Source organism: Temnothorax nylanderi, unplaced genomic scaffold (genome assembly GCF_030848795.1).
Source record: "Temnothorax nylanderi isolate EJ_2023f unplaced genomic scaffold, tnyl_v1.0 TNYL_tig0228_pilon, whole genome shotgun sequence".
Taxonomy (NCBI): Eukaryota; Metazoa; Arthropoda; class Insecta; order Hymenoptera; family Formicidae; genus Temnothorax; species Temnothorax nylanderi.
In genome coordinates, this window is record NW_027249290.1 from 285,954 (window position 1) to 303,951 (window position 17,998).

The 17,998-nt window shown below is 39.2% G+C and overlaps 1 protein-coding gene across 1 annotated transcript; it reads left to right on the forward strand.

The window, feature by feature from the left end:
* Positions 1 to 16: 16 nt before the first annotated feature.
* On the forward strand, positions 17 to 4,346 carry LOC139779515 (uncharacterized; the record flags this gene model as incomplete). The annotated part of the gene is made up of 3 exons (XM_071717911.1): positions 17 to 1,298; positions 2,474 to 3,620; positions 4,178 to 4,346. Coding segments are annotated over exons 2-3 (481 nt in total), but the record flags the coding sequence as incomplete, so codon positions are not given.
* Between the last annotated feature and the right edge of the window lie 13,652 nt (positions 4,347 to 17,998).

The following is a 17,998-nucleotide window of genomic DNA, read 5'->3' on the forward strand; positions in this document are numbered from 1 at the left end:
ATTTTCGCGCGGCTTACTACTTTCCGCGCGCAGAAGATTGTTCTTACAATATTTTCCCGGACGCACTTGTCGCATGCAAAATTCACGCTTGCTATGCAAATCCCTTTCATCCCCTTTGCGACCCATACATATATACGTTCTCGTGCATTTCCGCTACTGTGCTCGCAGTCGCATTTCGTCGTTTAAATCGCGAGGACGTTAATCGTCTCGACGACGACGACGACGACGGCGACGGCAGCGGCGGTATCCAGTTAACGGCTCCGGTTTCAACGACTCGATAATCGCGCGATAAAGCCCACTCAAAGAAGAAATAATAGTCACTAAGAACTTTCGTTCGCGTCCATTACGAATGAACAATCCTGGCACGGGCGGAATCTGCATTTCATAAATTTTAAAGCCAACCGCATCGCCCCTCTCTCTCTCTCTCTCTCTCTCTCATTCTCACAACGTCACAAAATTATCCTCCGATTTTTGCGCGGATATACACAGTGGTGAATGATCGATCATCATAAGATATATTGTCAGACAGTCCATTTGTATTTTACTTTTATTAATTATCATCAAATTAAAAAAAAAAGAGTGTTATCCAAAATTAACGAGAGAAGAATTCTTACTCTGAATGTAATTTTGTTTACATATTTTAACAGTCTTTTTAATTATAACATTTCAAAATTTCAATGTTTCAACATTTTGTTCACCTAACCGTCCTAACCGGATCATCGAGATGCGGGTTTGTCTACCGGGTGTCTGGCAAGTCCGGCAATTTGATCGGCAACACGACCAGACCCAGGCGACTTGAACCCGGTTATTTTGGGCGACGCGCTATTTCGGGATGGTGCATGTCGTGGCGCGGGGTGCCACGGTCCCACGAAGAAAGAAGAAATCAGTTTACGGGGAAACTTGGTCGAGGTGGGTTGTTCTCCGTATGTTTGCATACCGGCAATTAAGACTTGGACTCTATCTCGATTATCGCCGAACTTGGATCTTTTCGTAGGACGGAATGTCATCGAATGTCGGAAAGTCGGAAATTAATTATTTGTTGCAACGTGCACGCATACGCGTACGCGTACGCGCGTAATAATGATGTAACGTAACGTAACGGGAGTCGGGAGTGTCGCTCGGAAACCATTAACGGACGTGCACGTGCTGTTAGTTACCTCGGGGAATCGAGGTGCAAGGTGCAAGGTTTTCGCGAAGAGAGAATCGCCAAGACTGTCCGATTATTCGCGATAGTATCAATAAGACTCTAAGAAAGAATGATCTATAAGAAGAAACGAAAATTGTAAACTTAATAAACGGTAATGCGTCTTTCTAACACGTAATACACGTGGCTTCTCGTCTAGTGTAATAGCACTAAGTAATAGCATATGCATAGACGCGTGTGTCCAAGTATAGCTTTCGCAAAAGCTCGAGGATTAAAAACGAGGATACGGGGAACGCAGAAACCTCGAATCCCGAATCCCGTCTCAATCGTCTCAATGAACAGCCGGGGTGGCCGGGGTTAGAGCGCGCCCGCGACTCGCGAGAGACACGTTAGATACGAGGTAAATGCTGATGCTTATTGGCCTTGTTGCTGATTCCTGGATTCCTGGATGACCTGGATTTGGAATCGATTCTGTTCTCACTCTCACATGATCTTACGATCGACCTTATCGTCGATCATCGCGTCGCCTACGTCATCATTTAGCCAACGTCAGAAAACGAACGTGCCAATCCCTATACTCCGGCTATTCTCTATCCGTGTGCCTCGATCGATAGCACCACCATCGCGAGTGTCGAGCTCAATTTCTACTATATGTATGCGTGGCATATTCTTGATTAAATGGAGGGGTAAAAACCACAGTGGTGTAAGTCAAATTTTTAAAAATATTTTTTCGTGTGCATAGATGCAATTTATATATTGTATAGATTGCATCTATGCACGCGAGAAAAAATTTAAAAAAATTTGACTTACACCACTATGACTTTTACCCCTCCAAATATACAAATTACTAAGTCTTTCCCAGTTTCCCAAACGAATGTTGATGTTGATGAAGAAAAATTGAAAAATGGTCCGCCGAAAATGGGCGCCGTCTTATATATAGTCATATCGAGACAATCGAGACGAGTAGAATTATATTAGTAGGAATAGATTCCAATATTGCATATTAATTTCTACAAATACATTCATGTTAAGTATCTTATTATCAGCATTATCTATAACATCTATATTCTATATAATAAGCCATCTCCGTAAGTTGGGGTATGGAGTTTGTTTCAAACATTTAAATATATATATATATATATATATATATATATATATATATATATATATATATATATATACATACACATTTAAATACACATATATTTTGTCGAGTTTATAGAATAGCAATGAATCTCGAACGTTTTCATATATTTGACAACTTTGTGTTGAAACATACTCGTATAAAACTACTCGAACAATGTGTAAATCCTGTTGATTTATTCCCAGCTTGCGAAAAGTCTGGGACAATCAAAAGGAATTTAATTAAAGTCGGATTACATCTCGCCTTCGACGACTTCGGGGAAATCGTCCATCATTTTTCGCGGGATTGTAAACAGTTTCACAATAGATTTTGTTAAGCGGCCAAGTGACTCGTCTCGAGTCTCGAGTAGTCTCGACGGCGCAGCGGCCGCGGCGGCGACAACGTCGTGTCTTTGATTCCCCGCGGATCGCGGATCACGACGGAGTCGATATAAGTGTCGATACCACGATACCAGAGACTACGAGAATCAACTGTGCCGCCCGCGCCGCGCGCCGCGGAGGAAGCGAGAGACTTCAAGAGACTCGGAGATAGGACGTTCCCCATTAAATTTGCTCGGCATAATTCTCCATTAGCCGATTATTCCCGGTCCTCGGTCAGTGCTCGCGCATAACGATCTTCTTATATGTACCTCCTTACGCTTCGTTCTTCCGTATCTGGCTGTGGCCTGTGGCGGCTGTGGTTTTCGAACAACACGCCACACGGTGAATTTCTGCGGCGCGGCGCGGTTTGTAGTTTGTAGTCGCCAATGAATCAAAGATCCAAGGTGACCATTCCGCGATAGGATATCCACCCGTAGCGATATCGCGAACAACGCAACTCAGTTCTCATTGTCAGCCGTCAATCAGCGAGAGTTTGGCGATCCGGAAGCGGGAAGCGGGAAGCGGGAAGCGTGATGTTTGCGAATCGGCTCCAACTCCAAACTCCAAACGAGACGATCGAGGTGACGCGGTGACGCTGGTGACAGTGCCACAGTGGCAGTGGTGACACGTGACACATCGTCACGACAAGTTGTCACTGTCGATGGAAACGGACAGAACGTCCCGTTCGTCGGCAGCCAGTAGGAGCTGGCAGCGTGGAAGTTATCGCGGCCGGGGCGGAAGACGGCGGAAGCGCAAGCGGAAGCCGTGGGGTGAGCGGATCGCCGACTGGACCAGGGCGCTGATAGCCTTCCTCTTCAGTAACGTCGGCATCGTGTGTCTCGTAGTCGGCTACACTATAGCGGGCGCCTTCCTATTCACCCACATCGAGGGTAAAAGCAACTTGGATATCGCCGGCAACGTCACCAAGCTAAGAAATCTGACGGCCGCCAATCTTTGGGACCTAACCTCCAAGGTGAACAATTTACGCCAATCACACATGCTAGTATATGCTACATGCTACGGCCTACGCGCTGCGGCCTGCGGCTTTCCGTACTTTCCGCAGGGGCCAGGGCTGCGTTTAGAAATTCAACCTGGCTAACTCTAAGCTATAGTTTACACGTCACGTACACTGTTGACTGTAGCATTAGAGTTACCTAGGTGCTAGGTGCGCCTAGGCGTAATTCCTGAACGCACCCTGAGCTGAGAGCAGGACACAGTAGATCGTAGATCGTAAATCGGGAATGACGGGAATCGGATCCGGGACTCCGGGCCGTCCGGGTCATGTCATCAAAGACGTATACATATACATATACTTTTATATTTATATATATACATACATACGCTGAGATATCTGGCCTTAATCTTTTGCAAGTTTTGTTACCCCGTACTCTCCCTCTCTTTAACTAATGTCAAGGAATTCCAAGGAAAAAGCTAATATAATGCATTAATATTGATATTAATATTGCTGACGTCAATCTTTCTTTTTCTTTTAATATTCTGACGCTATTGATATTGTTTATATGTTTATAGGAAAATGTGTTCTCGGAAAAACTCTGGAAGGCAAAGGTGAGAGACATTCTCGAGAATTATCAGACGATGGTAGTGTCAGCCATAAGAAATGGGTACGAAGGCGTGGAGGAAAATAAGTGGACCTTCGCCGGTGCTTTTCTGTATTCCCTTACCGTGATAACAACCATCGGTGAGTCTCGCTCTCTTCGCTCTTACATTTATACTTATATTTACATTTATCCGTATATTTTATCACGTTATTTTCAATTTAATTGCAATCTTATCTGCTTTAATTTTTTCAACTTATATACTTATATACTAATTCAATTTCTTAACTTATTCGAATTTTTAAGTATATAAAATAAAAGTTAAACGTATAGAGTTCCGATATATGTATACATATTTGTTTGTCTTTAAGAATAAAACGCGAGGTGGAAAAGGTTAGGATAAATGTCAGAGAAACTCTTGAAAAATGTTAACAGTTTATTCGCTGCTGGATACTTTGCCATACTAAATACGGCACGTTTATTTGCGCTGTTGATATGCCCGGCTAATGCTCATTTCTCGCGTCATGACTGATAAATCTCATTAAGGATTTTTATGCCAGCTATGATATGAAAATGTTTCGAGATAAAGTCTTCAGATTTTAAATTTAACAATAAAGTTGTGCGAAAGATAGACGACTTTTTAATATTTTATATAACTAACGGGTATGATCGAACATTTAGACAATTTATTTGAATAAATCATAACTATATTAAAATATGTAGAATACATTTGACGTCCGCTTTATTATAAAAAAGCGAAATAAATAATTTTTCGGACATACGTGTACATATCTATAGCGTATATAAATGGATGTGAAGACAATACGCCGCAAGGTGGTAAGAAAGATTCGAATAGGAATTCTATAAGCGAGCAATGCACTCTCCAGCAGCCATGTCCAAAAATAAATGGAATTTAAATTGTAAAAACGGACGGATTTCTAGTTGAAAAATATGTACATTTTGATCTGTCTGAAATATCAGTTGAGGAAAAGAATTGTTTTAACACCAAGAGAGGAAGAGAAGGAAGGAAAGAAGTAGGGAAGGAGAGAGAGAGAGAGAACAATAATAAAAGTATTCGTTAAATTTTAGTGATTGTTTATATCTATTATTTTTTCCGAACTACGTTTGAAAATTTTTTTAGAAATATTTAGAATGCAAGTAATCAAAGTTCAAATTTACAAAATTAATAATTATTTTGCTGTGCATATATACGTGTGTGTGCGCGTACGTGCATACATATGAAAATCTGACAATTGAAGCCCTTCTATTCGTTTGATAAGAAAGAAAATGCAAACTCATTCAGTTCTATTGTCAATTGTAAAATAAATTGATCGATTTATTTATATCTGCGAGTAGCCGTAACATGATATATGTACATAATTTTTAATTATCTTCTTATTATTTTTATCTACACTAATTGTCAATTTCATAATGCTTTATTTTTATACATTTCTCGTACTATTTTTATATTCTATACATTAGAGATACTTCCCTTTTTGTTCAGAAATTCATAAAAAAAAATTTTTGTTTAAAAATTTTTTTATTTAACCCTTAAATGCCACCCGGGGTCCAGCGGACCCCAGACCCTTTAGAATGATATATTTTCAAATGTTCCCGCCAAATATGGAGCTCATATTTATTTATTTATTATTTTTTATTTTTTTGATTTTGGAGCCAACATTTTAACTGTCGATCTTATTTCCTATAAATTGAAATCAATATTTTTATCTCTTAATGAAAACAAATCTTTTCATCCAAAAAATCAATATCATAGATCAGAATAAACAAACTAATAACGAAACTGTAAATTTCACCCGGCGTTATCGATTTTCGTAAACACGTTTGCTACGAAAGTTACTTCGTTCTCAGTCTGTCGCGATCTAATGCGTCAAAGGAGATCGAGTTATCGTATCGAGCAGAAAAATCGAAACGACGTGAAACGACGGATAGTTACTGCTATCCAGACCACGAATAGTATCCTGAGTCGTAGGATTTATCATTTTCCGGCGCCGCGCGCCGCGGCAATGAAAGGGTAAAGTGATATTAATGACTTTAACGTGATGGCGGCTTTGTTCTCAGCTTTGTGCGCGTGCTACACCGGTATCGGTATACCATGTGCGAGTAGGCGCAAAGAATATAAATCATGATTACTCGGCGAAATTACGCGAAAGGGATTGTGCGATTCATGAGGCTATCGCATAAATTAGACACATATAAAAGTATTCACGGCCACGGATGTACATATATCTCTATGCATATATATGTATGTATAATATCCTTTATTAAAATATCTAGTCTTTCTAATGTAAATCTGTTTCAGTCAATATTTTTTCAGTTAAATAGTTTATGTCCAATAATAGAAAGTATTAGTATTTCATGTAAATATTGCGGTCAATGTTACTCTGATAAATGAAATTTAACACAAATAGATATAGTGTTGTACATATAATAATTTAATAGCTAGTATAATAAATATTAAATAATTATAATACACCGCTGACCCATATAATTAAACCACTGATAATATAATTTATATAACTTTGATGGGATTTACCCACACGATGATAATTGTTCGAAGATTTATTGCATTTTGATAATTATTATACTAACAATTATAGTACATTGTTACTTGTGGTTGGAACACTATTTTGAGGGAGTTGCGCATATATGAATACTGGAACGCAAATGATCCATTCGTGCACGCGCGCGCGCGCCCTGCAATGATAATTATTTTCAGTCTTCGACATTATCCGGGTTGTTTTCGATAACTAACGCAACGCAAAGTCGGTCGTTTTGGATTAACACAGAATTAATTAACGATACGAAATATTCGATATCGGTGAGGCATGCTCTCCATGAAATTGTAATAATAAATCGATGAATTGCACATTAGGCAATTAATTCTAGACGCTCACGCAATTCAGTTGGTGATCATGCATCATTCAATAAATAACATTCAATAAATTAGTATTTTTAGTTTAGTTTTATTTCGATGCACTGACTCTGCTGTACAACATTATTTTATACATTTATTTTAAGACGACGACTTAACAAAACGTTATATATAAAAACTTGAAAGAATTTGAAATCTATGCGTCAAAAGTGATGCAAGTCTTTTATAATTAATTGATTCTTAAAGTGCTAATCTCTACATAAATCACGGTCCCCCGGTTATTAATTATCTCAAATGTCATCGTTATTATTATATCCTATATTGTCCTATGGCATAAATAACAGACATTGATAACACAGGACCACAAAAAATTTTTTTTGAAAAGCAACTGGGATCAGAGTAGGTGTTTCTTATAGATTTTGGGTCACTGAATCCGAATTCGTAAACCGTTTTGCTCCATCACGTCTAGATTTTTAGATAATCGAGAAAAATAGCGGAAAATCTGTAAAAATTGAAATAAACATTTAAAGAAAGAGCAAAAGTATAACATCAAAGAAAGAGAAAAAGTATAACATCAAAATGCGGTCGCAGAACTGATTTAAATATATTTTGGTAAGTTAAATAAAGTGCAAAAAAGGAGGATGTTAAAAAAGGGACGAATTTCGCACAAAAAGGTGTAAGTAAAAGAAATAGTGTTTTTTGTAGATCTTGATCTCCTGAATACGATAAAGATAATAAAAAGTTCGTGGTGCTTGGGGAACACCTTGAAAATTGAGCATAAACGTGGTGTATTTACAGAAATTTGGATGAGATATATGCTATATCATAAAATGTACTGGTGAAAGATTTGTTGGGGAGAGGGAAAAGGGAAAAGAAAGAGTGTTTTGTGTGCGTGTGTGTGTGCATGTGTGCGTGCGCGAGTGCGGGACCGTGTGCGGGTACGGGTGTGTGCGGGTGTGTGCACACTCGCGCACGCGCGCACACACCCGTACCCGCACACGCACCCTCACCCGCTCCCGCACCCGCACCCGCACCCGCACCCGCATCTGCGCACGCACCCGCACCCGCACCCGCGCACGCACCCGCGCACGCACACACGCACACACACACGACGCACGCACACACACACGCACCCGCGCACACACACGCGCACACATACACCCGCACCCGCGCACACACGCGCACACCCGCACCCGCACCCGCGCACATACACACACACACGCACACGCACCCGCACCCGCGCACGCACACACGCACACGCACGCGCACACATACACCCGCACCCGCGCACACACGCGCACACCCGCACCCGCGCACATACACACACACACACACACACGTACACGCACCCGCACCCGCGCACACACACACGCACACACACGCGCACACATACACCCGCACCCGCGCACACACGCGCACACCCGCACTCGCACCCGCGCACACACGCGCACACCCGCACTCGCACCCGCATCCGCGCACACACACACACGCACGCACCCGCGCACATACACACACACACACGCACCCGCGCACACACGCGCACACCCGCACCCGCGCGCGCGCGCACGCACGCGCGCGCACACACACACACACACACAACACTCTTTCTTCCCCCTTTTCTCTCCCCAACAAATCTTTCACCAGTACATTTTATGATATAGCATATATCTCATCCGAATTTCTGTAAATACACGACGTTTATGCTCAATTTTCAAGGTGTTCCCCAAGCACCACGAACTTTTTATTATCTTTATCGTATTCAGGAGATCAAGATCTACAAAAAACACTATTTCTTTTACTTACACCTTTTTGTGCGAAATTCGTCCCTTTTTTAACATCCTCCTTTTTTGCACTTTATTTAACTTACCAAAATATATTTAAATCAGTTCTGCGACCGCATTTTGATGTTATACTTTTTCTCTTTCTTTGATGTTATACTTTTGCTTTTTCTTTAAATGTTTATTTCAATTTTCACAGATTTTCCGCTATTTTTCTCGATTATCTAAAAATCTAGACGTGATGGAGCAAAACGGTTTACGAATTCGGATTCAGTGACCCAAAATCTATAAGAAACACCGACTCTGATCCCAGTTGCTTTTCAAAAAAAATTTTTTGTGGTCCTGTGTAATTGACGAAAAGCGGAGAGAGTGGCGCTCGATGAAAGTCGCGAAATTGGATTATATATTGCTCGACCGTACTTCCTGTATTTCCCTCGTATCCGATGTCCTTCGTGGAATCGAATCGCTATCGAGAATTACTTGTCGTACGTCTACGGTGTGTTCCGCGACGACGAATTTGCGGACTGCATGCCGAGGACTTGGTTAGGCCGGAAATTAATTAACGCGCGCTGATCGTACGATCCCTCAGGATCAACGAAGCTTGCTCATTCGCTCATTCGCTCATTCGTTCGTTCATCCGTTCATCGCTGTTGATCATCATCAACGATCGATGTTCCGTTTGGCCATTAATTAATTTCTTTAGCGTCTATTAGGCTAGGTTAGTAGTTAATCTGCTGGACGCGCTAATAGACGCAATATTCGACGACGACATCATGTAGGACGCATCCGTATTTTTGTAAAAAGTTTGCACACTTGAATATTTTTTTTACGGAATAGGTATATACATATCCACGCACATACGTAACTGTCTCCATCGATAGATACAAAGTATTATACATAAAACAAGTAAAGTTTTCCCCACGTAAAACAACTCAACTAAAAGTTAGATTATTAGACTAATTGTAAGCGAAACACTCTGCTCCTGCTGACAATTTCTCAATTGTTCTCTTTACTTCAAAAATGAAAAAAAAATCGAAAACATGATTAAGTCACCTGGATGTAGATATTGTAGATATCGATTGACACCTATAGCCTCGTTTACACATCGTTTACAGATTATCGTGAATTTCAGATATAATAGCCGTAACATCACAAGAGGATGTGAAAGATAGTTGGTAACATAACGCGATATAAATCAAGCGCGACAGCGATTGTCTGACATCACCGCGGCGCGCGGCGCGGCGGCAACGGGCATAATTAATTTTCAGAGGGAATCATTTCGCCGTTAAACTTCTTGACAAGCCGATAAATTGACGCCGCGACGAAACCTCCCGCGATTAATCCTCACGATAATTGATCGCCAACCACGTACGCGACACTGTCGCGTCGCCCTCGTCGTTTTAGAGATTCTAGAACGACCTAGACAATCTAGACGGAAAAATAACGAACGTATATACGCATCACAAGTACGCGCGGGATATTGGTTCCCGTATTTTTGGTTAATCGCCAATAACTCCCTGGCCGGAAGCCCGACCCGCACGGACTAATGTCCCTGATATGTCTCGCACGTGATACCTGTTACACGTACGTGCGTGGCAAGACAAGCGTGTCGTTACGCCGATAACACCATCCACGTCGATTCGAACGCTTTAACATACGGGGCTTTTAATTAATCATCTCTTTGTAGGTATCAGTCATTCGCAGTCTCAAGAATGACTTAAAAATATTATATTTGCGGAATTATCCAAATTACTTTTTATTATAAAAATTCCTCCCCCTCCCTCTTCTCTCACTGTTATTCCAGTTTGTGTTAACTAACAGCTTCTCCGCTATTTTATTTCAATTCTTAATTTTAACTTTATCATGTCATAATCCAACTTGTTTCATGTGCTGCCGAAACATACTTTGAATCACCACCAATGGAAACGAGTGATATGACGAGTGCATATATCATGTTAATTTATGTCATGGCGTGTTGCAGTAAATCATCGTGAAAGCGAAAGAGGATAAAATCGGGCGATCCGGCTGCCAAAATTGTCAGTTAGTGAAAATGATAAACATCGCTCGCGGCGCACGCTACGCTTATGCCCTACGTGGTTATCGGCGCTTTAGTATTATCATGTACACCACTAAAACTAAATGCACATAGCCGACGTACATTTAGCGTCGAAGCTTTTACGTGTGAATGCGCGCGAAATGGTCTGAAAATATATCTTCATTTATCTCTTACGATTTCAAATTAAGACTCATTGCCAATAAAACGTAACATTACAAATTTGATGTTTTAATAATTAAATATAGATATTTAATTTAAATTAATTTTTGTCAACCTTTAAACTAATTTTAATATTCAATATTAATATCTTGGTTTTGACTAAATTCTGAATTAAAATTCAAGAACGAAAGAATTTAAATTTCAAAGAATTTGAGATTAAACTTGAAATTTGAAATCGCGTCGGCTTTAGGAGAATCCATATAAAAGAGTTTTTATATGTGCTTTTACATTTTGCTAAATCGTTAACGCTCACCATTCCGAGATTACATAATTGGTGCGAAAAAATCGATAATAATGAATAGGCGAAACGGTTCTCTCGCACGTATCGAGACGGAAAAAACTTGAACTTTATCATCGGCAAAGTCGAGGGTGACGTTTCTAGAAATACCGTCGGCACTTAATTGAGTTCGAGATCGTAATACCGACGTAGGTATCGTTATTCATTTAGTGATGGATTTAGGTTTGGCAATAATAACCTGATGGCCGTCAGTGGTTTTATGTAACGTCGTCGTGGACAAACGTCGTTTTGCTCCACAACGCTACACGGCATTAAGGAGTATAAAAAGTATCAGAAATGTTAAGAATTGCAGAAAATTTAAAACGCATAAGCTCTTTTACAAATAATGTCAGCATGTGAAATTTTTTTTATTTTTTACCGGTTAATTTTTATAAAAAAGTTCTAGATTTTTTAACATTACTTTTATGTCACAGTAAACGTTTTATCGCGTAATTCTCTATGTGTATTTTATAGAGCGATGAGCGAAGCACTTGAAGCCAACACTACTTGAGATGTGACATAAAAGAAGTTTATCTATTTTGTGCTGAGTTTTCTTTGTTCTATTTAAATAAATTTCGATTAAATACCGTTTTAATATCGATTTATTACTACCGGCTCTACCGCGATGCAAATTTTAATATTACAAGAGACCGTGTCATATTTTAAAGGCATTTTTAATATAATATTTTTTTATATATTAAACATAAATTCATTTTCGTTTAGTTCTTAACATTTTTAATAGTCATTTGTGTTGATAATTGATATGAAGTATCGCGAGTTTCCCATTAGGATCCACTCAAAAATCTTGGACTTGGTTACAAATGTTCTCAAAAACTAACCGGTGAAAAAAATGCACATGCTGATATTATTTATAAAAGATCTTATGTTTTAAATTTTATGCAATTCTTAACATTTCTAATTCTTCGTACAATCTCCTTAAGGTGATTGGGCCATCAGAGCATGTCAAAGAAAAAAATCTGATTAAAAAATATGTTATAAAGAAAACCTAAATACACTTAAATTTGCAATTTTGAGAAGATCTGACGTCTAGTTTTTGAGATATTAAATCTCAAAGTTGGCATTTTTAACATAGGTTTTACGGGAAATTGTACCGGAAACATACATTTTTCGAGGATTTCACTCACTATCTGTAAAGAAACAAGTTCAAAAAACTGAAAATAACATTATTTGATTCTTCTAGCACTTGTTAAGTATAAGGCAAAACGACGTTGACGTGTAATAAGGCCAAAAATTCAATCAAAAGTTGATGAATCGTCGCGTTTCTTGTCGGCCTTTCGATCAGCTGTACGCGACGTGAACATGTGGCAACGCCGCGCCGTGTAGTGTTTTCTTTCCACAGCACTATTCTTTTGCAAGCAAATCTCCCGTTATCGCAATTGTTTGTTATCTTCCATTATTTTTCAACATAAACACAATACATAACCTCACTCAAACACATGGCACTGGCATGATAGCTGCCTACAGCGAAGAGATGCAATGTCGCGACATTGCCGACATTTCTCTTGTATCTTGTGTCAACTGAAGTCAAATCTTGAACTGTTTACATTTATCAGTAGATGAATTGATACATGATCGAATGAAAAGTTACATTATAAAACTAGTAATTATACAAGTGTTTAGAATATATGCATAAAAAGGGTTTTTCTTAAAAAAAAAATTTAGACCTTATATCGACTCATACGGTACTTAGCCCAATCACCTTAAACTTGTCGTGCACGATCCAAACAACGCGCGTGCAAAGCCTGTAGAAATGCGACTGGAGTTTTTTAACGTTTAACAAACTATTAAAGGAAATCGCACCTATAATATGTATAATGCATATTCCGGGTTACATGGTTGGACGTCGCGCGTCGGGAAAAAACGTTGTACGTGCAAAACGGCCGAAAAGTCAAATATCAACGGCGATATGTAACACAACTCGATAAATTTGGGACTCGTTCTATTCGTAAGTATCGCCATTCTACCGTGTCGAAAACTTCCTATCTCTCTCAGTTTTGAAGCGCGCGCGCACACACACACACACACACACACACACACACACACACACACACACACACACACACACACACACACACACACACACACACATCAGCCGTAGCAATTGCTTTTTTTTTTTATATACACGCCGCGCAAATTTCGGTCATATTTTACACGTGTCACCGACGCGACGTCGTGCCGCGCCGCCAAATCTTCCCAAGAACTGATGATGGAAGAGCGCATCGGCCGATTTCTGCAGTTCTCTCGCGATATTCTTTGTTAAAACGCCATCACGGAACGCGAGAAGTCTCCTAAATATTATATACTTGTAATATGGCTTGCGTATATTTCTGCCGTTTGCGATCGAAAACGGCTCGTAAATACCATTTTCACCATTTGGAGAATAATAATGATTTATATTTTCGCTGCCCGCATGTCTCTCTTTATTCTCCTTTTATTAGTGAAGATCAGCACGTAAAACATCAATTGTTCTTATTACAAACGTGACACACACACACACACACACACACACACACACACACACACACACACACACACACACACACGCTGCTTGATAAACTTGACTAAATACGTCAGAAATTTGGAGAGCTTTCATTCTACGTATTACAAACGAAGGGAATGATGTCTTCATAGATTTGCAAAAGACTTGTCTTCATGAAAGAGATAGGATTTGGAGGAATTTTTCAGTTTTAAACATGTCGAAACTAGTCGTGCAATCTCTGCCAACTATACATTGCTATTTATTAATTTATTGCATTCTCATCTTTGAACTGCAGTCAAACCTAACAGTACGATGAAACATGAACGACAGACGATAGAGATTTCCATCGTCGAAGTCGTTTTCCCCGTGTCTCGCGCGTGCAGAATTTTTTTTCTTTTGTAGAAATAGAATTTTATCTTTCGAGATAAGACCTTTTGAACAAGAGATGTCACAGAAAATAGCAGTAAAATAGAAATGTATCGGAATTTTTGATAAAAGAATATTTGATCGTTTTTGTAAGATCTCTTCCGACTACAAGTAAATGTAAGCATGTAAGCAAATGCAGAATTTTCCATCCAAGTTAGTAAAAAAAATTTTATCTCCCTGTTACTTCTGATTCAAATTCGATGATTGATGTTTCTGCGTAGAAACTTTAATACAAATTGATAAAAATTGACGCGATGTAATTGTTAACTTTTCATGTCACGTCGGCCAATAAAGCGGCAATTTCATATCCGTTAAAATATAAATCGCACCTGTAAATAACGTTACAGTTATCTGTAGGAGAACCAACCGTCTGCAGTATTTAAAACTTAATTTTCCAGCGCATATCGAAAAAGGTCTCGAATTATTTTTGCTATTTGCACTATCGTTTTTAATCGCTTTTATTACGGTCATCAAAAGGGTAGCTGATGTAGTCGGGATAAGCTTTTAATGTTTTATGGCTTTTATACAAGGTGTCTTAAAATATTCCGACCTTAATCAATAATAGATATCTTTGAGTAAAATCTAAATATCTTGGAAATCTGAAACAAAATCAAACTTGGAATAAAAATGCTGAAAAGATAACAGTCGCTTGAATTGAGGTGAGATTAAAAAAAAAGATTTTCTGAAATCGTTATATTTAATTACAATAATTACATCATAGAAGATTTGATCGTTTCACTTTCAATCCCTTGATTCCTATGATTCCGAGATTATGGGTATCTCAATATTTAAATTAAGAAAATGTTAAGTATCTGAAAATATTTGATTGAAAATATAAAAAATAAAGTCGGAATTTCTGGAACACTTTATATATGTGCAGCGGTTTTATGCACTAGCATTCGTCGACTCGTATAACACGACATTAATTTTCGCGTGCATAGCCCATTATTTCCGCTTTCATTTCCGACTATGAAACGTGCGCATATTACATTGTACATAGGGTGGGTCTAAAGTTGTACGAAGAACAACCTTGTTCCCATGTTTTTGATTCAAAAATGACGAAAAATGTTGATAACCAAACATTTCTGATCTGTTTAGGACTTTAGGATATTTGAACCGTACAAATATATGCCATGTATATTTAGTTTCCGTGTGACACGCGTATTCTTTTACTTGTCATTCATATTAATTTGTAAAATAAGTTCCGATGCGTTATTATGACAAGAATGCGTGATGAAAAAGCATTATTTTAGTTTTGAGTAACAATAACATTCCGTTCTCTATTTCTTTGTATTCCTTCGCATTTTAGCATAAAAGAAGTTGGCAAAATTAGAGGATAGAATATTTAAGCGTGTCTTTATTTAATAAGCACGTTGTTTCTTTAGGAACCTCTCTCTTGAATTTCTTCTGCTTCTTTAACTTCAAAGCTTCATATACCAACGTGAAGTATAATAAAATGGAGTTTGCGGCACTGTATAAAAGTAACATCTTCATTTGTGGTCGCTTAAGGGGACACTGTCGGGGATTTAATCCTTCTAATGTTAAAAGATGGTACATATAATAATGTTGTAATTTGTACAACATTTTAATATTTTAGTTACGATAAAAGACTCTGGAGTCTTAGCATCATTAAATAGATAATTATCCTTTGTCACGTAACCTATTTCATTTTTTCATAAAACTAAAGAATGAACTGTAACCTGTAATGTGTTTTGTTACGATAAAATATACAATGGAATAATATTCTATTTTATTTAGATATTATTTTCTATCTCGTCTCATAAAATTAGCGCAAGCTGTATTTATCGATACATAGATGTTAGGTGATATAGGCGGCTTATAGCCGCAGATTACAGCTTGCATTAGCCATATAGCATCCATTGTAGCTGTTTTCTTTCTTTTCCATTTATTTTGTAGCAATAGAGTTTTGGAAAAATGAATAAAAAAAATTGTATCGACGAGTCACGATATCTCTCGATTAACAAAGTCGGTGTTCCGTTCATTTGTTCATTCGTTCGTTCGTTCATGTGCAGACACGCGGATTAAAAAGTGACGCTGAAAAATCAGTCACTGCCGCGTACCTACCGCGAGAATTCCGCGAGAGCCATCCGCAACGCTGCTCGTCGCGCAGTTTTGGACGTTCCGCGACGCAACCCTGATCGGCTCGTTGCGAATTGCGCGAGAGGATTTTTATGGATGGCGCGTGAATGACACATCATTTCATTTTCGCGTCAACGAGCGCAACTCACGCCCTCGAATTACAAATATTCTATGGATAAATTGTTACGGCTACACGTCTCGATTTTTATCTCCCGCTTCGATTTCATTAACGAATCATACGATTTGGTAGTCACGTTACATGGTCACGGCAAAGTAACATATCCGTGATCCGTGATCACGCGCGACTTAGATTTTTGTCCTAAAAACGTATTTGTATTAGACATTAAGATTAAACTTAAACGCTTAAAATAAAATGTATATTAAATCAAAGGTGTAAAGCAACAATTGTCCCAAGCGTCTTTGCTTTCCGCGCGTAAATAAGTCTCGGGGCAGTCAGGGCCCTTCTCGGCGTGAAAGGAGAGGATTGCGCGCGTGCGCGCGCGCTGTAAAACGTCGTCGTGGGTCGTGTGGGTGCAGGATACCTACTCTCAGAGTCCGCGTAGACGCAGCTTTAAACGTCCATTTACTGCAGGCTTTATCGCTGTCATTTACAATCGGCCATGCCGCCGTTTTATCGTCGCTAAAAGACGCGCCCGCGCGATTGGACGTTTACTCTGTTCTCTGTCTCGGCCGTGCCGTAAATCGTCGGCGTGAGTGTCGATTTTCGAAAATTAATTTCGAGATCGATATGCCTCCGTCGCCCCCCTCGCCCATCACGAAGAGTGGCGTCGAATTCCAGCAACGCGTTAGACTTGCTTCGGCATGCGTGTTAGGCTAAGAAAATTCGGCACTGCATTTGGAATAGCGCACTTGGGGTGGCGGGATGATATCGCGCTGTTACACGCTATGCTAAACTTTTAATCAATCGCAAGTTTAATTTGTCGAACATGTCGCGTTGACTAATGTAAAATATCCCTTAACTAGCACACGTCCGCGATTGAACGTTATCTGCACACGGGGTGTTGTATACACCCCACACACTTTGAACGTTGGGTACGGCGAAATGGAGGCTCCAATAGGCTTGAAAAAAATCAAGTACATACATTAAACACTGGAAAATGATACCCATTAGCCTAAACTATGAAATTTTTAGTTTTAAGGCTTCAAAAAAATTCTTGAACTTTAAAAAAAAACTGAACTTTGAAAAATTTGAACTTTCAAATTCTTCACTGCGATGCGAAATTCATAGATTAACCGACCGAGAAAGATGTCTAAACTTGAGAAATTCGTTCTGGGGTTTTTGACACCCCGCGTGCTAGTTAAGGGTTATATATGTCCCGCGGTTTTCAAAAATTTTAAATAATATAAAATTAAAATATAAATCGACAAAAATTATGTCGCGCAATGGCTTTTTGTCAAACACGATATTACGATAAGAAGAATCACTGCATTTACTGCAATTTTCAAGAGGAACGAGATCTCGGAAATAAAGTTTACGTTTCGTGTATCCCATTTGGCATGCTCTTTGGAGGCTGAAGTTCGACAT